The sequence below is a fragment of the Typopeltis vanoorti genome, chromosome 6 (assembly GCF_054136105.1).
Source record: "Typopeltis vanoorti isolate ZY-2024b chromosome 6, IOZ_Tvanoo_1.0, whole genome shotgun sequence".
Classification (NCBI taxonomy): Eukaryota; Metazoa; Arthropoda; class Arachnida; order Uropygi; family Thelyphonidae; genus Typopeltis; species Typopeltis vanoorti.
This window is the reverse complement of record NC_143554.1, coordinates 3,016,784-3,041,772: the sequence shown is the minus strand read 5'-3', so window position 1 is coordinate 3,041,772 and position 24,989 is coordinate 3,016,784. Positions and strand designations below refer to the sequence as shown.

General features: G+C 38.1%; 1 protein-coding gene across 1 annotated transcript in view; it reads left to right on the top strand.

Moving 5' to 3' along the window:
* The window catches only part of LOC150105249 (ciliogenesis-associated TTC17-interacting protein-like), a 203,974-nt gene that overhangs the window by 46,527 nt on the left and 132,458 nt on the right, over positions 1-24,989 (top strand). The window contains exon 4 of the mRNA XM_090393916.1: positions 8,367-8,429. Coding sequence (XP_090250042.1) covers positions 8,367-8,429 — 63 coding nt within the window. The remainder of the gene's footprint in view (positions 1-8,366; positions 8,430-24,989) is intronic.

Below are 24,989 nucleotides of genomic sequence, written 5' to 3'. Positions count from 1 at the left end.
TTTTCCCGAAAGGGAAAACCAGGATTACTCTGTCCTCTTTGTGGGCAATGCCTACAAAGTCACCTACTGACAGTAGGTGACTTTGTAGGCATTGCCCACAAATAAAAATATTCCTGGTGAGATTTTTACCAGGTAGTTCACCATTGCTTTCTCCAACCCCCCAATTTTATCCAGGCTTGGGACAGGCATATGGCTGGCACGTATTCATGAGTGTAATCCATGCATGTTCACGGGACTGTTTTGCCTGTTCTGGGGGATGAAAAATCTGAGTTTCCAGGTGGAAAAAAACTCCTACCTCCATATGAGGCCGGCTAACTCACCTTTAGTCGAAAGAGGCCAGATAGAGATTCCTCACGTCACTGACGGAAATCGAACCCAGGTCTTTCTGACCAAAGGGCTTAGGTAACTCATTTTCTATATAATGGCCACAACATTGGAATTACCTCAAAAGTATGTTGTATCAGGAAAACTTCTTCACTTGGCAGATTTGAAAGACAATATCACATCATGTGTGAAACTTTTTTGACAGATCAGTTACATTCTGCTGTAGACAGTGCTGTATGGCAGCATCAGCTATTGGTCTTGTACAAAGGCCAACACATTGAACGCCACTGCTATTGATCATTTAGATCTCCTTGATAGCTTGTAGCCTGCCAGCCTGAATGTGGTGTTTTTTTTTTTTAATCACATTATTTTATGAAATAAGCAAAATAAACATCATTGAATAACTTAGTTGGTCATTGATTCTGAATAATTTCACAATCGCATACCATCTGATTCATTTTAATGCAATTTTTTCCTGCTCACAGCACCATATTTCCATTATTAGTCATTTTTGAACTAATTTTTTTTTATTGTTAAAATCTCTTACCCATGATTTCATTAGAGGACCCACTAAGTTTGAGGTTATTTCATCTGCTGGTTCTCTCTATAGATTCCTTTTGAATTGGAGTATACTTTAATTTGAATCGCATCGTACATGTTAAGCAACATACCATCAATTGTGAAATGCAAGTTATTAAAGTTATAATATGCCTCAAATCTTATCAAACTTATAATGTTGAGGATTTTGCAAAATACGTGTTACCTATTAGGATTGTTTTGTTCTTTTGTCCATTTACATGTATATAATGCCCTCTATCATGATGTGTTTTAATTGTATTTCTTATTATTAATATCAGATCTCCAGGGAGACAAAGGATCTTTCATTGTTATAGACCAGGTAGTGTGAATGGTGGTGATAGTGAAATATATAGTCAAATAAGAAAACGATGATTATTATGGGTGATTTTAATTATGGCAATATAGACTGGCATGATGAGATAGCAACTGGAAGTGAAGAAAATGAGTTTCTTGAGTTTTTGAGGGATAACTACTGCAGACAGTATGTAACAGAGAGCACACGAGGATTAAGGGTCTTGGATTTGGTCATCTCATCAGAGGATGTAATTATAAATGAGGTGTCAAATCATCCACCAGTTGGTGAGAGTGATCACGAGATGATTACCTGGGTGGTTGCCAGCAGTGCGAGAATCCCTACGAGAAAAGGGTATATGTGGAACTACAAGGGGGTGATTATGAAGAGCTCAGGAGACAGTTTGCGGGTGTAGCATGTTATGAGGAGTTAGCTGGAAAAGAGATCAATGCAGATTGGAGGATTTTCAAAAACTATCTAGTAGATGCAATGTCTAAATGTATTCCAAGGGTGAGAAGGTTAAATAAGGTAGATGTGAGATGGATGAATAAAGAGATTAAACATGCGATACAGAGAAAAAGGGTATTGTGCAACATAAGAGAAGTGGAAATAAACAATTTCATGAGGTCTACAAAGACCAGGCAAGGAGGGTGACTTGGTTGGTGAGAGTAGCTAAAGAGAGTTATGAACAGCAGTTAGCTAAAGAAGCTGAAAAGAATCCTAGGGAGTTCTTTCGATATGTAGCCAGCAAAAGAAAGAATGATTATTATTATTATTCAGCCTCCATGGAGTCAAAATACTCATCGTGGGAGGTCCTTCCTAAGAACATAAAGTCTGTCAAGACTCATTGAGGGGAGGCCCCCCCCCTTAAGAAACACAAAGTCTATCATACCGCTCTTTAAACTCATTGACCATTCTTGCTCCCACCACTCCATCAGGCAATGCATTCCGTGGTTCAACCACCCTCCACACAAAGAAACCACTCCTTACCCTCTTGCTCACAGTTGCCTTTCGTAACTTCCAGGGATGGCCTCTTGTCATCACTCCTTCCCACTGTTCAACGAAGCAAAAGAACTCATCAGTGTCAACCCTGTAACCACCTCTCAACAGTTTAAAAGTCTCAATCATATCACCTCTCCTTCTATCCACCAAACTCTGCAGTCCATATTCCCTCAGCCGATCCTCATAACTATCCTTGTACAGTAATGAAACCATCTTTGTCATCCGTCTTTGTATCCTTTCCACAGTTAATTTATCCCCTTTAAATCCTGGGGACCAGATCTGAGAACAATAGTCCAAGTGTGGTCTGATCAGAGACTTATACAACAGAATGTTAACCCTCTTATCTCTGCAGTCCTCATAATTGCAGCAATCCTCTGTGTTACCTTTACCACCTTTGCAATATGTCCCCTAAACTTCAGGTTTCTATCAATCATCAACTCCAGATCTCTTGTCTCCCCTACTTCCTCCAGTATAACTCCTCCCATAGAGTATGCAGCATCCCATTGATGTTTCCCAAACCTCAAGACCTTACATTTTGCTGCATTAAACGGAAACCCCCATTCATTTGCCCATCTATCTAGCTTATTCAAATCCTCTTTCAAGGCTACCACATCTGCACTATTACTAATAATCCTTCCCAGCTTCGCATCGTCCGCAAACAACTGAATATCCCCTTGCAATCCACTGGCAATGTCATTGATATAAAAGTTAAACGATATAGGTCCTAGTACTGAGCCCTGTGGCACCCCACTTGTAACCATCTGCCTCCTTGAAACTGCTCCACCATACACAACTCTCTGATACCTATCAGACAGCCAATCCTGAATCCAGTTCACCAATCTGACATCCAGACCCATGTGCTGCAACTTACATATCAGCTTATCATGTGGCACCCTGTCAAATGCCTTTGCTAAGTCTAGGAAAATGGCAGTATATGCCTTTCCCTCATCTAATGCTCTTGTAACTAATTCATAAAAGGCTAGCATATTGCTAAAACAAGAGCGCCCCCTTCACAAATCCATGTTGACTCTCACATGTAACATTATCCTCATCTGCCCATTGCTGTACACGGTCCCTCACTACTTTCTCCAAGATCTTAACAACTACTGATGACACACAGACTGGCCTATAATTATCAAAGCCAGACTTTCATTGAAAAGCCAGGTTAACCACGCTACCGGCGAAGACGTCTATAGACGTTCACTTTATCATGGATGCGAAGTGCTTATTAAAATTGTAATATCATTGTTATAACAATGAAATATATGATGGATACGAAGTGTATGCGGATGCATATTTGATCCATAACGGCCGGTAAGGTGGTTAAAGGCACTGTCAGTTCAGTAGCGCATTCTCTCAAAACTCGGGGTGAAATGCCATCCAGTCCCACAGCTTTACTGACATCCAGAGTACTCAGTATTTGAAACACACTCTCCTCCTGTACTTCTAAACCTTGAACCAGCCCTATCCCTCCTAGCATTAAAACTGACTCCTCTAGGATGAAATACTATAATAAAGTGTTCATTGAACAATTCCACTATGTCCTCTGCATCAGTCACTCTATTCCCATTTTTATCCCACAATATCATTCTTCCACAGTCATTTCTCCTCCTACTGGCCACATAGCTAAAAAAAAATTCCCTAGGATTTTCTTTGGATCTTAGGGCCAATCCCCGCTGATATTCCAGTTTCGCTTTCCTTACCACACTAGTCACGCTTCTGGCCTGTCTTATATTCTTCATGCATCTTCTCTTCACCTGCCTCCTTATCTCTTCCATAGCCTCTTTTTCGCATGCAATTCCTGTTTAATATTGTTTGTCATCCACTTTACTCCATATTGTGTTCTCTTCTTCACACGTGGTACACAACTTACCATTGCTGCTAACAAATATTCTTTCACAATTTCCCATGCACTAATGATATCCCGGCCTTCCAATTTCTCCCTCCATGAAACTTCCCAAAGTTGACGTCTCATACTATTATAATCACCTGCATTATAATTCCGCATAAGTTCCCGTCTCTTTGATATTCCTGTGTGTCTATTCATTTTCCAAGTCAAAACCATGGTCACTCTCTCCAACTGGTGGGAGAGATGTTAACTCAGTTATTTTCAACTCTTCTGATGCTATAACCAAATCCAAAACTCTTGAACCTCTTGTTTCCTCTGTTACATGTTGCCTAAGACATTTGTCCCTCAAGAATTCTAGAAATTCCATTCCCATATTGCTATATGCATCTTCCTCTCTCCAATTTATACTACTGTAGTTAAAATCTCCCATAACAATCATTCTTCTTCTTCTTGCACTTGCCAAACTTAGCTGTCTAAACATCTCCTGGTCCCCATCCTCTGTGTGCTCCTGGGTCTGTAGCAACACCCCACTAAATATCCTGTCTTCTCTACCTCACACCATAGGCTCTCAAAATCATTATGGAAGGATGACATTGATTGGAGAAAATGGTATAAAGACAGCTGTTGCAGAATGTGTGGTGGAGATACTTAATGAGCAGTTCATAAAAATCTTTCAATCTTGTGAATGTGACTTCATGGAGAGATTGAGAGCAGTTGATGATGGGGAGGAGAGACTGACTGTAAGTGAGCAAGAGGTGTTTTGGGAGTTGAGTAAACTAGATGTAAATAAGGCTGTGGGACTTGATAATATATAACTGCACATTCTGAAGGAATGTGCCAGGGAGTTGACACCTGCCTTGACATATTTTTTTAATACGAGTCTTGCACTTGGTCAAGTTCCTAAGGAGTGGAAGGAGGACAAGATTGTGCCACTTCATAAATGAGGTGATCGAACTCAAGCTTCAAACTATAGGCCTATCTATGTGTCAGGTGTTATGGTTAAGTAGTTGCAGAAGCTTGTGAGAACCTTGTAGCAAGACCTTCTACAAGCAGAAGCTTGTAGGATCCAGAGTTGGGTTGACAACAATGGTATTATCTTTGATGGACAGCATGCATTTGCTAAAGGGAGGTCATGTTTTAGTAATCTACTTATTACAATAAAGTGACTGCTTCCTTGGACACAGGAGAAGGATACACAGTAATATACTTGGATTTAGCAAAGGCTTTTGATAGAGTACCTCATGATCAGTTGACAGTCAAACTAGAGCAGATGGGGTTGAATATTAGATTAGTGCATTGGATTGGAGACTGGCTATCTGATAGGTATCAACAAGTTGTGTATGGGGGTGCGATATCCAGGAAAAGGAAAGGCACTAGTGGAGTGCCTCAGAGGTCTTTTAGGGCCATTACTGTTTAACTTGTATATTAATGATATTGGTGAAGATTTGGATGGAGATATTCAGTTGTATGCAGATGATGCAAAGTTGGGACGAAGCATAAAGAGTATGAAGATGTCGTGGCCATACAAGAAGACTTGAATAAATTGTGTGATTGGGCACGGAAATGGGGATGAGAGTTCAATGTTGGAAAATGTAAAGTTTTAAAATTTGGAAAAAAAAGATGGGATGCAGAATTTATGCTTGGTGAGAATATATTGTTGGAGGTAGAGGAAATAAGAGATCTGGGGATGATAGTGGATAAGGATCTAAAATTTAGGGGACACATCACCAAAATTGTGAAGACAACACAAAGGCTTCTGGGAATGATGCAGAGTACACTGATGTGTAGAAGTAAGGAGATTCTTGTTCCGTTGTATAAGGCTTTGATTAGGCCACACATGGACTATTGTGCCCAGATTTGGTCACCGGGTTTTCAGAAGGATGAAGAGATGTTGGAAATCGGCCAAAGGCGACTGACTAAGCCAGTTTCTGACCTCTGGAATGTTGAGTATGAGGAAAGATTGAGAAGATGTAAATTGCAGAGTCTGGTGGAGAGGAGGAAGAAGGGAGATATGATAGAGACCTACAAGTTGGTAAGGGGTTGTTATAAGATCAATGGTGGAGAAGTTCTACAGAGAATAGTGGGAGATCAGGGAGAACCAGAGGTCATCCCTGGAAACTGTATAAAGAGGGTGCGAATAAGGGAGTGAGAGGCAGGTTTTTTCCGTACAGAATTGTGAATATTTGGAATGCCTTGCCTGAGAGTGTGGTGTCTGCAAGGAGTTTGAGTGTGTTTAAGACACGACACGATATGATGTGTGTGTGTGTGTGTGTGTGTGTGATAAAAGGACCTTCCAGATGAGTCTTTGACTCTATGAGATCTTTGGGTAATAATGCATGTTAATAAGCCGGTGAGAGTGAGAGGAAGATTCTTTGCATGGAGAGTGATTGGAATGCATTGGCTGAGAGTTTGGTAAGTGCAGAAACTGTGAATGGGTTTAAGGTACAGTTCAATGATCTTTCTGCATGGCAGAGTATGGCTTCCTGCTATGAGTCCTTTAACTCCCTAGAGGTCAGATGTTAACAATAATAATCACTCATTGCAGGAAATTCATGCTTCATGCAAAAAGTCATCAAAACATGCCTTAAACACTCACGGTTTCTACACTCACCACACTTTTTAGGAAATTCATTTCATGCATCAACTACTCTTGATGCAAAGAACCTTCTCCTTACACCCTCCTTATACAGCTTGCTGGAATACCCTCTTTTTCTGTTCTTGTCATTCTATTCTAGGAAAAAATCTCCTCCACATTAATCTGTAATCAGGCCCGTACCTACTTATGTCTCAATTCCTTCTCCTTCTGTTCAGCTCTGCACGTTGCATTCCCTCAATCTATCCTCATATTGTGCTTACCTGACACTGACTTAGTGAACCTTCTCTGGACACTCGAATACAGCGGTTGGCAAACTTCTTAGACCATCGACCCCTTCATGGAATCATTGATCCATCATTGATCCCCAATATGTTAAATAAATGATATCAGTAATAAAAGTTCTGAATTTAAAAATAATTCCTTCATGCTTTTCATAGTTTCATTGGTAAATGATGGTATAAATCCAAATTTTAAATACTCTTGCGAATATGTCGTCACTTGTTACTATCAGGGACCACCATAATGTGCACTATAATTTTAAAAAAATTACACAGTAAATTCTACGTTATCAGATCACTGAACACCACTCTGATAGCTATGGGCGATAAATGCGAACTAGCCCCGATTGTCTCTGTTCTAGATGTCTTCATCGGGAGCGTGCACTTCTCCCTCATTGGCTCAGCCGATCAGCTAGTTGGCATTGCATGTTTTCTAGGTGTTACTCAAAATCGGTTTTGGTGTTTATTGACTCCCTTTTGACCCCTGGCCATTTATCGACACCCCCTTGGATAGCCACATCGACATTAAATCGACATTAAATCAAAACCACATTAAATCGACCTCTGCTCTAATATATCCTCATCAATTTTGAAATCCAGGCAACCAAACCTGTCACAAAGGCTGCATGTGGCCTGATCAAGGCCTTGTACAAAGAAACCATAACCTCTCTGCTTCTAGAAGTCATTATCCTTATTATTGCCATAATTCATTGTGATGTTCTTACAATTTTAGGAATGTGATCCCCTAAACTAAAAGTATCATTCCATCTCTCCAGAGCTCTTGTCTTTTCCACTTATACACTTAGGAAGTTGCTATCAGACTCAGAGAAATTGTATGTTTAAATTTTTACAAAACATTAATTTATTCAAAGGCATTTGCTTATAAATTTGTTTATATGTAGACACTGCATTGTAGATGCATTTTATTTACTCATTTATCTTCTTATTATTTTGTACATATATATTATTATTAACTAATTATTTCCTTATAACTCTTTATATATTTATTTACCTTTCAATACCCCTGTGTACTGCTGTAACCTGTGTCCTGGCATAATATGACCTCTGCTGTTCTTGCACTCCAAAACTCCTGTCAGTCAATCAACTCCATATGCTACTCTTGAATTATTTGCTACATCTTTTTCTCCACTATCTTTCATTTTCTTTTGCACTCTTCTGTTTGTATCCACCATACGCCTGATTTCATTTTGCATATGTTTTATCTCATTTCTCATAGTAAATTCATTGTTCAGTTCTTGTAGTTCAACAGTCACATGCAAGTTGCTTAATTTCATTTGATTCATTTCAGCTTTTAACAATTTAACATTAGCCACAATATAATTTTTATGATTTCCTTGATTCATTTCACTACTTCCAAACTTAAGAACTTAAATGCTTTGAGATTTTATTTTATTAGGAAAAAAGTACTTGATTTTATTTGAATAGGTACCAAAGAAAAAGATGAAACAAGATGCAGATATTTTATTAGCAGAGAAGAATACCATATTGGTAAGAATTATTATTGAGACATTTTTATACAGTTATAAAATTCATTGAGGAAGGTCCATAATCACCATTATTCACACAGTGCTTACCATACATCTTATTGAATTCATTCACTGACAGGGTACACTCTACTACTTACTACTTCTGACAATCCATTCTGCTCATTCATTTAGTGCCTCCATATGCTCCCATAGTACATTTGGGAGAACAATTGGACATTGCACCCTTCAAATGGAAAAGAAGAGTTTGATTCTCATCAACAGCAGGAATATTTGAGCTTTACCAATTGAATTTTAGTTAGCCAATTTCATGTTAAGGGAGCAGAGTTCCCCCACCCCACCCCAGAAACTTGGATTTTTCATCCCACAAACAATAAAATTAGCCAAGAGAACATATGCAATTTACAGGCAAAAATACAGTGTTGGGTTATAGATGGTAGAGAATGTATAGATGGAGGATTAAGTACTGAGGAAGTTGATTGTCTGGCATGGAGTGCCCTTTTGCAGTGAGTCCTTTTGAGGTGTCACATAATTACTATCCAAGCAAAACATCTGCTCCATACTCCCTTACTTAATGTATCTCTTCTGGAAAGTTCTGTCCCTCCTGTCATGTATTGAAAAATTTGTTCTGCATTTTGCAAAATGTGTGGCCTTCACATCACAAAAGATTTTTGAAGGGAGAATGTAACTGGAGTATGTGTTTTGTGAGCGAATGTCTTAAGTTGAAGAGAGTGAGAAGATTTGATTGCAGTGAATTGAAAGACGAAATGTGTGATAATGTGATTAGCTTAGTGTTGCAAGTGGTATGAGCCTGTTTGAATGATGCAATAGAAAATTAAGAGAAAGACCAGATAGTAATGGAGAAGATAGCACACTTACATGGAGTTCATCATAGAATAAAACATGAGATTAAGTTAGAAATACAATTTTATTAATACAGACCAGTTTACAATAAAACTTATATTAAAACCTACCAGTTTCGCTAGCAAACTGTCTGGCTTTTTTCAAGGCATTTACGGATATACGTTTATCGATAAATGCCAATGTGAAATACAGATCGCATTTTCATCATAATATTTTTTTGAATTACAATAAAATCAACATGCAAATGAAAATACAAAACGAGGAAGACATATCAAGTGCAAGGACTCTTGAAACTCGATACAAACGTCTTAAGATTTGTAAATTGTACATAATGTTCTGAAAACAAAAGCCTTTAGATGCACAATGGTTTCAACAGAAATGGTTTCAACCTCAACAGAAATCAGGGTGTAATTCTAAACAGTTCGTGGAAAAAACTTGATCCTCTCTCTCAATCTGAACTACAGCTAGCCAGTAATCACATTACATGTCTACAACGCACGCGTGATAATGAATAAGAACAATATGTCCTCTCTGTCATGCGAAATGTGTAACCATAGCTACTAGTTGGTCTACAACAGTTTTTATGTTCCTTTCAATTTGCATTTACTAGTTTTCATATCTCCGTAAATGCCTTGAAAAAGCCAGACAGTTTGTTTGCGAAACTGGTAGGTTTTAATATAAGTTTTATTGTAAACTGGTCTGTATTAATAAAATTGTATTTCTATTATAAAACGACCAAATATGTATAATTTAAATGAGATTAAGTTGTTGGAAAAATGCCTGGCAGATGGTATGACACCGAAGTGAAAAAGGGGAGAAAAAGCAGAGCATGAAAGAACAAAAGCATGAAAATAAGGATCCAATTTTGAATGGCGATACATTGATATGAGGAGCCCTTGAGAAGTGTGTGATGAAATTGTGTTATCCTGGAGCTAAGATAAAGGATGTCAGTGGTGCTGTAAGTAATGCAGAGAGTTAAGGTGAAAGGATTTCTTTTGACTGGTACAAATGATTTATCAGAGACAAGTGTAGTATGTGAGAAGACATGGGAGAGTTGCTAGTGCATGAGAAAAAGAAGAGCAAGAAAGTGAAAGTTGAGTCTGTTGCGCCTGTATGATAGAGGTGAGCTGAGATGAATAGCTATGATTGTGAATGAGTCAGTGTGCAGATTGTGCAGGAGGAATGGTGTGGAGTTTATCAATTTATGGAGTGAGGTTGGAAAATTAACGCTTTCTGCCCGAATGATTCCAATTAGAATCGCCAACTTTCTTGGCTTTCATAGCCGATATTACGTGGCGATTGATTCTAATTGGTATTGTATGTCGTAGTTCCATTTTTTGCCGACAGATTGCAGCTGTCTGAAAAATACTTGATACTCTTGCTTTTTTAGACCTAAAGACAAAATAAATAGAAAGAAAAAATTTTTTCACTTGGAAAAAAAAAATTCAGGTCAGAAAGGGTTAAGGATTTACATAAGATAGATGGATGGCTTGCACCTGAACAGATTTGGGTATCACAAGTCTTGAGAAAGTTTGGTTCAGTGAGAGTTCAGAAGTACAAAGTTCAGGGAAACTAGAATGTTTAAGGATGATGCAGATGAGCATTGCTCCAGGTAACCTTGAGGTTACCAAGTCAGAGAGTGATCACATGATGCAAACTGTAGCACCCAGGGTTAACTTTAGTCAGCTAATCTTTAAAGATACCTGTGGCATTGACTATAAACAAGAAATTACACAATAACGACAGTAATTAACTTTAATGAAATGAGAGTACTGATATTTTGTACTGAAAATAACAGTATATCATCAGCGCATAGAAACAAGCAAATCAAAGAAATGGGAATACGAGGTACATACAGCAGTCAGTGGTTTACCAATTAAAAACTGTTACCATGTGCTAGAAATTAATATTAATAAACAATATTATTAAAAACTATTTTTGATGGCTACATAAAATGAATCTCAAAAGAGAGACAATTGTTCAGATTCGGATATGGCCAATGTAAAAAGGTTTAGCAACGTTCTTTGAAAAGGCATTCATATTTAAAACTGCTTCTGTGAAAAAGATGAGCTTCATCCCACTGGATACTGTTTTAAGTGTCAATACTATGTTGTACCAGATCAGACTTTTGAGGTTTCATGTATTCAATATAATACCGATGTTCATTAATTATTTTTTCCACAGATTCTTTTTTTCACATATTCAATATAATACCGATATTCATTAATTCTTTTTTCTGCCCAAAGTATGCCAGATTACATTCACAAGGTATCTGGTAAAAGCCAGCTAATAATAGAGGTGACAGTTTGTCTTTAGTAGATGGCAACAGATGAGAAATTTTATTGATAAGAAAATATGTGGTAATAAGGTGATACTTCTTCAGAATTCCACCAATCGGTTCAGAGATACCAGAAATATAAGGGATTGGCACTTTGCAGCCTGTTGAAGAATCCTGAGGTGTTGGAACATAATCAATTATCTACTGGATTTGATTAGGGTTGTAACCATTAAATTCCATTAATTATAACCCTACAAAAACAAATAATTAAATAAGCTGCTTGATGAAGTTGTTAGTTAGGATCAAAATACTTTGGACAAGTTGTGCACTCATTTTTTTAAGAACTCCTCATTTATATGTCCTCCCAAAAATTCATAAAGAAGGTTTTCCAGTATGTGAATTGTATTGACTCTTTCATCTATAGATTTACTAGATTTCTGTCACATTTATTAACTGCCCATACTGGACAATGCAGATCATTCATCAAGAATTATGCACATTATCCTGAGAAAATCAAGGATATTCAAATACAAGAGTTGGATTTGGTAGTCAGCTTTGACATTGTTTTCCTCTTTAACAACATTCCATTTTCTGACACTGTCAATTTACTATAGGATGATTACCCTCCTGATATTGCAAAGATTTTTGAATTTGTTATTCCATCAGGATATTTCAGCTGGAAAAAAAAAGATCTATAGACAAATTGAAGGTACTGCCATTGGTGGCCATTTGTCTCCACTTTTGGCAAACTATTTTCTGAACTATCCGAAAGATACGTTATTCTCATCCATTCATCCCCAACCCTCTCATTGGTTTCATTAACAACATGGGATGTTGTTATAGACCTGGTAATGTGGATGGTGGTGATAGTTAAATGTATAGTCAAATAAGCCAAGCAAATAAGAAAAGGGTGATCATTATGGGCGATTTTAATTATGGCAATATAGACTGGAATGAAGAGATAGCGACTGGAAGTAAAGAAAATGAGTTTCTTGAGTTTTTGAGGGATAACTACCTCACACAGTATGTCACAGAGGGCACACAAGGATTAAGGGTCTTGGATTTGGTCATCTCATCGGAGGAAGTAATTATAAATGAGGTGTCAAATCATCCACCAATTGGTGAAAGTGACCATGAGGTGATTACCTGTCCTTGCACTGCTGGTTGCCAGCAGTGCAAGGACCCCTGTGAAAAAAGGATATATGTGAAACTACAAGGGGGGGGGTGATTATGAAGAGCTCAGGAGACAGCTTGCAGGTGTAGCATGGAATGAGGAGTTAGCTGGAAAAGAGATCAATGCAGCTTGGGGGATTTTCAAAAATTATTTAGTAGATGCAGTGTCTAAATGTATACCACGGGTGAGAAGGTTAAATAAGGTAGGCGTGAGATGGATGAATAAAGAGATTAAGCATGCAATACAGAGAAAAAGGGCATTGTGGAGGCAGCATAAGAGAAGTGGAGGTAACCAATTTCATGAGGTCTACAAAGACCAGGCAAGGAGGATGACTTGGTGAGTGAGATTAGCTAAATAGAGGTATGAATAGCAGTTAGCTAATGAAGCCAAAAAGAATCCTAGGGAGTTCTTTCGATATGTAGCCAGCAAAAGAAAGAATGGTTATGGAAGGGTGACATTGATTGGAGGAAATGGTATAAAGACAGCTGATGCAGAATGTGTGGTGGAGATACTTAATGAGCAGTTCATAAAGATCTTTAAATCTTGTGAATGTGACTTCATGGAGAGATAGAGAGCAGTTGATGATGGGGACGAGAGACTGACTGTAAGTGAGCAAGAGGTGTTTGGGGAGTTGAGTAAACTAGATATAAATAAGGCTGTGGGACTTGATAATATATTACCACGTATTCTGAAAGAATGTGCCAGAGAGTTGACACCTGCCTTGACATATTTTTTTAATATGAGTCTGCACTCGGTCAAGTTCCTAAGGAGTGGAAGGAGGGCAAGATTGTGCCACTTCATAAAGGAGGTGATCGAACTCAAGCATCAAACTATAGGCCTATCTCTGTGTCAAGTGTTGTGGTTAAGTTGTTGGAAAAGCTTGTGAGAACTAGGATCCAGAGTTGGGTTGACAACAATGGTATAATCTTTGATGGACAGCATGGATTTGCTAAAGGGAGGTCATGTTTTAGTAATCTACTTACTTATTACAATAAAGTGACTGCTTCCTTGGACAGAGGAGAAGGATACACAGTAATATACTTGGATTTCGCAAAAGCTTTTGACAGAGTACCTCATGATAAGTTGTCAGTCAAACTAGAGCAGATGGAGTTGGATATTAGGTTAGTGCATTGGATTGGAGACTACCTATCTGATAGGTATCAACAAGTTGTGTATGGGAGTGCAATATCCAGGAAAAGGAAAGTCACTAGTGGAGTGCCTCAGGGGTCTGTTTTAGGGCCATTACTATTTAACTTGTATATTAATGATATCGGCGAAGATTTGGATGGAGATATTCAATTGTTTGCAGATGATGCAAAGTTGGGACGAACCATAAAGAGTAGTGAAGATGTTGTGGCCTTGCAAGAAGACTTGAATAAATTGAGTGATTATTATTATTATTATTAAAACAAGACCTCATGGAGTCAAAGACTCATCTAGGAGGTCCTTTTATCTTACACGCACATCTCATCATACCGTGTCTTAAACACATTCAAACTACTTGCAGACACCACGCTCTCAGGCAGGGCATTCCAATCACTCACAACTTTGCACGAAAAAAACCTGCCTCTCACTCCCTTACTCACACCCTCCTTATACAGTTTCCAGGGATGACCTCTGGTTCTCCCCTGATCTCCCACTATTCTCTGTAGAACTTCTCCACCATTGATCCTATAACAACCCCTTACCAACTTGTAGGTCTCTATCATATCTCCCCTCTTCCTTCTCTCCACGAGACTCTGCAAATTACATCTTTTCAATCTTTCCTCATACTCAACATTCCAGAGGTCAGAAACTATCTTAGTCATTCGCCTTTGGACCCTTTCCAACATCTCTTCATCCTTCTGAAAACCCGGTGACCAAATCTGGGCACAATAGTCCAAGTGTGGCCTAATCAAAGCCTTATAAATTGGAACAAGTATCTCCCTACTTCTACATGTCAGTGTCCTCCGCATCATTCCCAGAAGTCTTTGTGTTGTCTTCACAATTTTGGCGATGTGTCCCCTAAATTTTAGATCCTTATCCACTATCACCCCCCAGATCTCTTATTTCATCTACTTCCAACAATATATTCTCACCAAGCATAAATTCTGCATCCCATCTTTGTTTTCCAAATTTTAAAACCTTACATTTTGCAACATTGAACTCACATCCCCATTTGCTTGCCCAATCACTCAATTTATTCAAGTCTTCTTGCAAGGCCACAATATCTTCACTACTCTTTATGGTTCGTCCCAACTTTGCATCATCTGCAAACAACTGAATATCTCCATCCAAATCTTCACCAATATCATTAATATATAAGTTAAATAGTAATGGCCCTAAAACAGACCCCTGAGGCACTCCACTAGTGACTTTCCTTTTCCTGGATATTGCACCCCCATACACAACTTGTTGATACCTATCAGATAGCCAGTCTCCAATCCAATGCACTAATCTAATAGGTATCAACTAGATAATCTAATAGGCAGTCAAACTAGAGCAGATGGGGTTGGATATTTCCAACCCCATCTGCTCTAGTTTGACTGTCAACTTATCATGAGGTACTCTATCAAAAGCTTTTGCGAAATCCAAGTATATTACTGTGTATCCTTCTCCTCTGTCCAAGGAAGCAGTCACTTTATTGTAATAAGTAAGTAGATTACTAAAACATGACCTCCCTTTAGCAAATCCATGCTGTCCATCAAAAATTATACCATTGTTGTCAACCCAACTCTGGATCCTAGTTCTCACAAGCTTCTCCAACAACTTAACCACAACACCTGACACACAGATAGGCCTATAGTTTGATGCTTGAGTTCGATCACCTCCTTTATGAAGTGGCACAATCTTGCCCTCCTTCCACTCTTTAGGAACTTGACCAAGTGCAAGACTCGTATTAAAAAAATATGTCAAGGCAGGTGTCAACTCTCTAGCACACTCCTTCAGAATACGTGGTGATATATTATCAAGTCCCACAGCCTTATTTACATCTAGTTTACTCAACTCCTCAAACACCTCTTGCTCACTTACAGTCAGTCTCTCCTCCCCATCATCAACTGCTCTTAATCTCTCCATGAAGTCACATTCACAAGATTGAAAGATCTTTATGAATTGCTCATTAAGTATCTCCACAACACATTCTGCAACAGCTGTCTTTATACCATTTCCTCCAATCAATGTCATCCTTCCATAATCATTCTTTCTTTTGCTGGCTACATATCGAAAGAACTTCCAAGGATTCTTTTTGGCTTCATTAGCTAACTGCTGTTCATACCTCTCTTTAGCTACTCTCACCAACCAAGTCACCCTCCTTGCCTGGTCTTTGTAGACCTCATGAAATTGGTTACTTCCACTTCTCTTATGCTGTCTCCACAATGCCTTTTTTTTCTGTATTGCATGCTTAATCTCTTTATTCATCCATCTCACACCTATCTTATTTAACCTTCTCACCCATGGTATACATTTAGACATTGCATCTACTAAATAGTTTTTGAAAATTCCCCAAGCTGCATTGATCTCTTTTCCAGCTAACTCCTCATTCCATGCTACATCTGCAAGCTGTCTCCTGAGCTCTTCATAATCACCCCCCCTTGTAGTTCCACATATACCCTTTTTTCACAGGGGTCCTTGCACTGTTGGCAACCACCCAGGTAATCACCTCATGGTCACTTTCACCAATTGGTGGATGATTTGACACCTCATTTATAATTACATCCTCCGATGAGATGACCAAATCCAAGACCCTTAATCCTCGTGTGCCCTCTGTTACATACTGTCTGAGGTAGTTATCCCTCAAAAACTCAAGAAACTCATTTTCTTTACTTCCAGTCGCTATCTCTTCATTCCAGTCTATATTGCCATAATTAAAATCACCCATAATGATCACCCTTTTCTTATTTGCTTGGCTTATTTGACTGTACATTTCACTATCACCACCATCCACATTACCAGGTCTATAACAACATCCCACCAAGTATTTGATTCTATTCACCTCTATCTCACACCATACTGCCTCAAAACCACTGGCCCTATTTCCCTCTTGCATCTCTACCTTGTATGGACATAACTCTTTCTCTAAAAAAATCCGTCGAGCCGGAGTCGAACCAGCGACCTATGGATGCCTGTTAAACACCTCTACAGTCCACCGCTCTGCCAACTGAGCTATCTTTTTATTTATTTTTTTATTTTTTATTTATTTATTTTTTTTTTTAAATAGGCAAGCAAATGGTGATGTGAGTTCAATGTTGCAAAATGTAAGGTTTTAAAATTTGGAAAACAAAGATGGGATGCAGAATTTATGCTTGGTGAGAATATATTGTTAGAAGTAGAGGAAATAAGAGATCTGGGGGTGATAGCAGATAAGGATCTAAAATTTAGGGGACACATCGCCAAAATTGTGAAGACAACACAAAGACTTCTGGGAATGATGCGGAGGACACTGATGTGTAGAAGTAGGGAGATTCTTGTTCCATTGTATAAGGCTCTGATTAGGCCACACATGGACTATTGTGCCCAGATTTGGTCACCGGATTTTCAGAAGGATGAATAGATGTTGGAAAGCGTCCAAAGGCGACTGACTAAGGTAGTTTCTGACCTCTGGAATGTTGAGTATGAGGAAAGATTGAGAAGATGTAAATTGCAGAGTCTGGTGGAGAGGAGGAAGAGGGGAGATATGATAGAGACCTACAAGTTGGTAAGGGGTTGTTATAAGATCAATGGTGGAGAAGTTCTACAGAGAATAGTGGGAGATCAGGGAGAACCAGAGGTCATACCTGGAAACTGTATAAAGAGGGTGTGAGTAGGGGAGTGAGAGGCAGATTTTTTCCGTACAGAGTTGTGAATATTTGGAATGCCTTGCCTGAGAGTGTGGTGTCTGCAAGGAGTTTGAGTGTGTTTAAGACATGGTATGATGAGATGTGTGTGATAAAAGGACCTCCCAGATAAGTCTTTGACTCCATGAGGTCTTGTTTAATAATAATATTAATTATGTTGATAATGTTTTTGCTGTTTGGCCTCATTCTGAAAATGAACTTAGCACTTTCCTATAACAGTTCAATAGCCTTCATCCACACATTCAATTCACAATGGAAATACAAAAGTTACCTTTCTTATACATCCTTCTTATGTGTACAGCCTCTGGTAATTTATGAATCTGTGTTTGTCAAAAACCTACCTTTACTGGCAGATACATTCATGAAAAGTCTGCTCATCACACCTGTCAAAAAATTGGTGCTATCAAGTCTTTAATTAATAGAACACATAATGTGTGCTCCTCTCCCTAAAGCTTACAACAAGAACTTCTCACTGTCATAACTCTAATGGAATTTAACGGTTACAACCCTAATCAAATTCAGCAGATTTTTTTTATTATTCGTGTGGGGTCTCCCTTCTGTTTTCGACCGCCCCTTAGGACTGGTTGAGCCCTCCTAATGAGGAATTAAGTACTATATCCTACGATTATCCTATGACTTTATCCGGTCTTGGGTGTGGACAGCAGGGTTTTCTCCCCTAGTTTATTTGGGGTTTTTCATCCCGCAAGCAGGCAAACTGACCCTGCGAATACACACAGGCTACTGTGTGAAAAGATCCTTAAGCTCCTCACGTTATTGACAGGAATTGAACCTAGGACACTCCTTCTGCAGGCATATTTGGTTACAAAGTGCATAGCCACTAGGCTAATCGTGCAGACATTCCACAGATAATTGACTCCCATGTTCCAACACCTCAGGATTCTTCAACACACTGCAGGGTTCCAATCCCTTATTTCTTTTATCTCTAAACTGATTGGTAGAATTTTCAAGAAGTATCACCTTGTTCCCACATTTTCCTATCAACAAAATTTCTCATCTGTTTTCATCTACTAAAGACAAACTGAATCCTCTGGCATTTACCAGATACCTTGTGAATGTAATTTAACATACTTTGGTCAGACAGGCCGTTCTGTGGAAAAAAGAATTAATGAACATCAGTATTATATTGAATACATAAAACCTCAAAAGTCTGGTCTGGCACAACATAGTATCGACACTGTATCCAGTAGGATGAAACTTGTCTTCTCCACAGAAGCAGTTTTAAATATGAATGCCTTTTCAAAGAAAGTTGCAAAGCCCTTTTATATTGACCAAATCTGAATTGGAACAATTCTCTCCCCCCCCCCCCCCAAAAAAAAAAGCTTCGGAGATTCTCATTTTATGTAACCATCAAAAATAGTTTTTAATAACATTATTTATTAATATTAATTTCTAGCACATGGTAACAGTTTTTATTGGTAAACCACCGATTGTTGCATGTACCTTGTATTCTTGTTTCTTTGATTTGCTTGTTTCTACACACTGATGTTCTGTTATTTTAGTATGAAATATCTGTACTTTCATTTCATTAAAGTTAATTACTGTGTTATCACATAATTTGTTGTTTTTAGACAGCTAAGTAACACAAGATGTAAGGAAGATTCTGGGATGAAGTGGGTCATTGCAGTTCACATATACTAATGTCACAGGTATTCGAATAAGGTTGTTTTTTTTTTTTGGCATTCTTTAGCACAACTTGGCAAAAAGTTAGTTATTAGTGAGATGTGGTTGAATGAGGATGACATGGTCACAGGAATAGAATGCAAGGGATATAGTGTCTTCAGAAAGGATAGAAAGGAACAGGATCTTCAGGAGTTTCCTAATGATAGCAGAGGAATTAATGCCAAAAAGAGAAGTACATCAGGGGGACAGGGATTCAGTGGCCAGTTCATTTGAATCTATCTGGTGTGAAATAGAGGCCAACAAGGCTAAATATGTAATTAGCTGCTGTAATAATCCATGGTGTATATGGGAGAATGTAGATAACATGCACTCACAAATCAGCATGACGAGTACAGTTCAAGTAATTATTATGGTAGAGATTTCTATTATAAGGGCATAGCTAGCTCCAATTGGTTAGTGATCACTTTCTACATGATCACTTTCTCAACTTAGAGAAAGTGATCATGTAGTCTTTAGAATTTTGTATTAAGAAGGGAAATTTGTGAAATTACAAAGCAAATCATTATCATAAGCTTGAGAAGACAGTTTTCAGAAGAAAAATGGCATAAAAAATTTGGAGAGGAGAGAAATTGGTGCATGGTAGGTGGTCAAGGAATATTTGAAGAAAGCAGTATCTGAATGTTTATCTAGAGTCAGAAGGGCAAATCAGGAGTTGGATGAATAGTTTCATTAAGCAGGAGTTGCACACAAAGAAAAGGTTGCGGAAGGATTATAAAGAAAAATGTGATCAGCATGCCCATGAGCTGGTATAAGGTGTAGGCAAGAAAGGTGACTGGTATGGTAAGGAAGGCCAAAGCTAATTTTGAGAAATAGTTAGCTGATGAGGCCGAAAGAAACCCTAAGGAGTTCTTTCTGTGTGGCTAGTAAAAGGAGGAATGACTATGGAAGGATGACTTTGAAAAGTGCTGATGGTTTGGAGGTAACAGAACCAAACCGAATTATTGAATTACTGAGTGAGCATTTTGCAGGTGGTGACATTGCAATGCCACATGTGACATAGGAGAATAGAGGTTGAAGAAAGGAGGTGCTTAAAATATTGTAGAACCTCAATACAAACACAATGGGGATTAGATGGCATATCGGTCCAGGTATTACAAGAATGTGCAAAGGAATTATCAGTTCAAGGTATTTAATTTAAACCTCAGTAGCGGGATGGTAAAAGGACCTATTAGTCCCATTGCATAAAGGAAGGCTCCAAGACAGAAGTAGCAAATTAGATACTAATCAGCATCTCTGGAGTGGTGCTTAAGGTATTGGAGAAATTGATAAAAGACTGAATTCAGGACTAGATGGATAGGAATATGATACTCTATAAGGGACAATATGGTTTTGTAAAGGGTAGGTCTTGCCTTAGTAATTTGTTTACTTTTTATATCAAGTGACAATAGAGTTGGATAAGTGAAATGGCTACTCAGTGATACTGCTAGACTTCTAAAAAAAAAACATTTTGACAAGATTCCACATAAAACTGTTGCATAAATTGGAGAAAATTGGATGGATGTGAATCTGGTGATTTGGATTAGAGGGTAGCTGATGACCAGATATCAAAGAGTAGTTTATGGAGAAGTTCAGTTGAGGAGAAGGCAAGTGGCCATTAGTGTACCACAGGAATCAGTATTTGTCCTCTGTAGTTCAATTTGTGTACCAGTGATATAGGAAATGATTTGACAGGAAATAGTCAGTTGTGTGCTGATGATGCTAAACTGGGAAGAGCAATGGTAAATGAAGGTGATGCAGAAATCTTGCAGGACGACTAGAATAGCAGCAGGGGCAAAAGGTAAATAGCTATCAGTTTAATGTGGCCAAGTGTAAGGTAATGCATTTTGGTCATCAGCAGCTGTACAGTACTGATGAACTGAAATGCAAGAACCTGGGGGTGATGGACTTAAGTATGGTTACGGACAAGGAGTTGAAATTTAGAGGGCATATTGCAAAGATAACCAAAACAGCACATCAGATAACGTGGTTGTTGAAGAATACTCTAACAAGCATAGATAGAGGTTATTGCTTCCCCAATATAAGCTTTTAGTAAAGCCACACATGGACTACAGTGCATAGATCTAGACTCCCAGATTTGGTAATGATGTTGTGGAGAAGAGGATCCAGAGGCAAGTGACAAAGATTATGGCACGTCTGTTCAATTCTGCCTATGTAGGCTTCAAAATTAGCTGATAAATGAAAAAGAGGAGCATTTAATTTGGAAGCCTTTAAGTTAGTAAAGGAGTTTTATAGGATTGACACTGAAGACTTTTTTTTTTTTCCCCAGTACATCACAAGATGGGAGAGAACAAGGGGTCTCCAGTGGAAGTTATCAATGTGTGCTTCATCAGTGAATGAGTTCATGGAGAAATATGATAGGTTTGTATGAATGATGGCTAGTGTACATGAATATGAGGGTGGTCTGAAAAGTTCTCCGCCTAACCATGAAAAAACAAATTTATAATTTCAAAATTATTTTTATTTTTCAACATTACTCCCTTAAGACGAATACATTTATTCCAGTGATGCTCCAGCACCATTATCCCATCCTTGTAGTGGTTCTCAGTAAGAACTGCGAAATACCCTTCTACAGCTGTAATCACCTCTTGATTCGAAGAAAAATGCTGACCAGCGACGAAGAGTTTTTGTTTTGGGAAGAGATAGAAGTCAGAGTCCACCCTATCCTCCAAATGTGGGGGATAGGGTGGATGTTTCAACATGTCATAGTGCAGATCCCTTAATTTTCCCATTGCCAAAAACATCTTTCTGGGCAGGTGCATTGTCTTGATGAAAGATGATTTTATTCTTCTGCAAACCGGGTCTTTTCTCATGAATTTTTTCGTCTAGTCTGGTTAAACAATCAGAATAATATTCCCTGGTTATTGTTTTACCCTTTTCAAGATAATTAATAAACAAAATGCCTTTAGCATCCCAAAACACCGATGCCATGACCTTTCCTACTGATGGAACTGACTTTGTCTTCTTTGACGCTGAACAACTGGTTTCTGTCCACTGTTTTGACTGCTGTTTGGATTCTGGTGTGTAATGGTGAATTCAAGTCTCATCCATAGTAATAAATTGATGCACAAAATCAGTTTTATTCTTGTTAAAACTCTCCAAGTACTGTTCAGAGATTTTCATGCAAGTGCGTTTTTGATCAGCTGTGAGCAAGCACAGCACCCATCTTGTGCAAAGCTTTTTCATTTGCAATTGCTCATGCAAAATATATCCTACACATTCTTTTGAAATGCCTATAGTCTCAGCAATTTCACACAGTTTGACTCACAGGTCATCCAGTACCATATTGTGCACTTGATCAATGATTTCTGGTGTTGTTACGCTTTTTGGATGTCCTTCACATGGATCATCTTCAAGGCTGGTACGGTCATGTTTAAAGCCCATTTCTTAATTGTTGAAAACGAAGGTGAAGAGTGCCCATAAACTTTTATGAACTTCAAATGAATTTCTTTTGGCACAAAACCTTCCTCCTTTTACAAAGAAGTTCATAACCGCATAATACTCAATTTTATCCATTTCAAGGAATACAGACAACACTTTTGCTTCAGACAGCAGTTCAAAACAAACTACTTGATAGAATGACTTGCAATTTCACAGGGATGCTTATGACAGATATACCAACTTAGAAAAAAAAAATCTTGCTGATAGTGTTGCCATCTATGGTCGAGGCCAAGAACTTTTCAGACTACCTTTGTAAATGGATCTCCCATGATGAGTCTTCTGATACATATTGACTTGTATAATCATAATAATACTTTATAAAAATTCTTTTAGTAAATCATATATTCCAATATATCACCTATTTTCCTCTTATAAACTAAACTTTGAAACCTACAAACCTTCAATGTATCCTTTTAGGGAGGATAGATTGAACAATGAAGAAAGAAATAGCATTCTATTCCACAGGGATATCACCATCTAGTTCACTCACCTCTGCTTCTCCGCCACTTCAACAAACCTAAACAACCACATGTAGGCTGCTGTACTTTATATCTATTTTGGTCAATCTCTTCTTCAAAATTTAACTCCCACAGGCATGTTTTATCCAGCATAACTCCAAACCTTTAGTCTCATCATTTTGTTGCAGTTTTAATCAATTTAATAATATTATTATTATACTCTCCATGGAGTCAACAGTCTCATTGTGAGAGGTTCGTGTGATGAAGATACTTAATGAATAAAACTTTGTTTACTTACACTTGGATAAAGAATGAAACAAGAATATAATTTCTTGTTTAGTTTAATTTAACATATGCATTTGTGACATGTATATACACACACTATAAATATTATGCATATACAGGGTGTTTCAAAAGGATGTATACAACTTTGCAGGAGAACAGAGAATAACCTTGAAACTGTACAAAAGCTGAGTGAGTATCATAATGTAGTGAAAACACATCAAATTTTTTTTTTGTCACATAACTTTATTCCCAAATTAAAACACTAAATGGTGTGATATGTAAGACCATTTGAAAATGGTGACTTTTCAATGGTGCAGAGTGAACACATTGTGTGTTTTGGTTTAAGAAAACGAAGTCTGCAACACAAGTTCAGAGGAATTTTCACACACACACAGTATGGCAGAGAACCTCCTAGTAGGTGCACAACTACATGTGGCACCAGAATTTTGTAGAAACAGGCTGTTCTGTATGTCATCCAAGATCAACGGGAAGGCCGCGTGCTGTTGTTGCTGTTGTGGAAGAAATTCAGGAAAGTTTCCAGAGAAGCCGGAAAGTCAACCAAGCAGGTATCTCATCAAATTGGAATTCCACTTGACTGTGTGGTGTGTTTTGTGACAGCATCTACATTTAAAGCCCTGCAAATTTGCCCTTGTACAACATTTGAACAAAGATGATAAGAAGATACACCAGGATTTCTCTACAGAAATTATCAGTAGGATAGAACAAAATGGGCATTTTCACATAAGGTGGGCAAGTAAACACTCAGAATTTAGGGATGCAAAAATACACATGCCATCATAGAACATGCTTGTGGCACCCCAAAGACTAATATTTTTTGTACCACAAGCAAGAAGAAAGTATATGGATCTGTCTTTTTTTTTTTTTTTTTTTTTTTTTTTTTTTTTTTTTTTTTTTGGAGTCTACCGTTTCTGGTGGTGCATATCTGGACATACTACATAGGTACCTAATACCACACTTAGACAATGATGACCACGATGGATGCTTACATTTCCAGCAAGATGGAGCATCTCATTACCTGACAGATGTAAGGTTGTATCTTGACGCCCGTTTTCCAGTCAGATGAATTGATAGAGGGGGAGCCTGTAGCATTGCCAATTTAGATTAGCTGCATTCCATAATTACTGCCGCTATTGCTGAAGTTAGGCAAGATATGCTCTGGCACGTGTGTGGCAGGAAATTAATTACAGATGGGATGTCTGCAGAATTATTGGAGGCAGCCATATCAAGCTTTAACTATAGTCATATCACTGTCTGTGTTGAAACTTCAAGTGTTACGTTACATTTGTACAGTAATAAAAATTGTTCATCTATTGCTATTTACCTTCTATTGTCATTCAAATATCCCCTTTTGAAAACCTGATATTATACATGTGTGTGTGTAATACAATTTTTTACTATTTGTATATGGGGAAATATATGACTTCTGCATTAATTAACTTTGGTATCTCTTCTGGATCTAGCTCCTGCTAATTTGACCAACGAAGGTCAAAACCAGCCTCGGTAGAATACAAACAATAATATGACGTGTTTG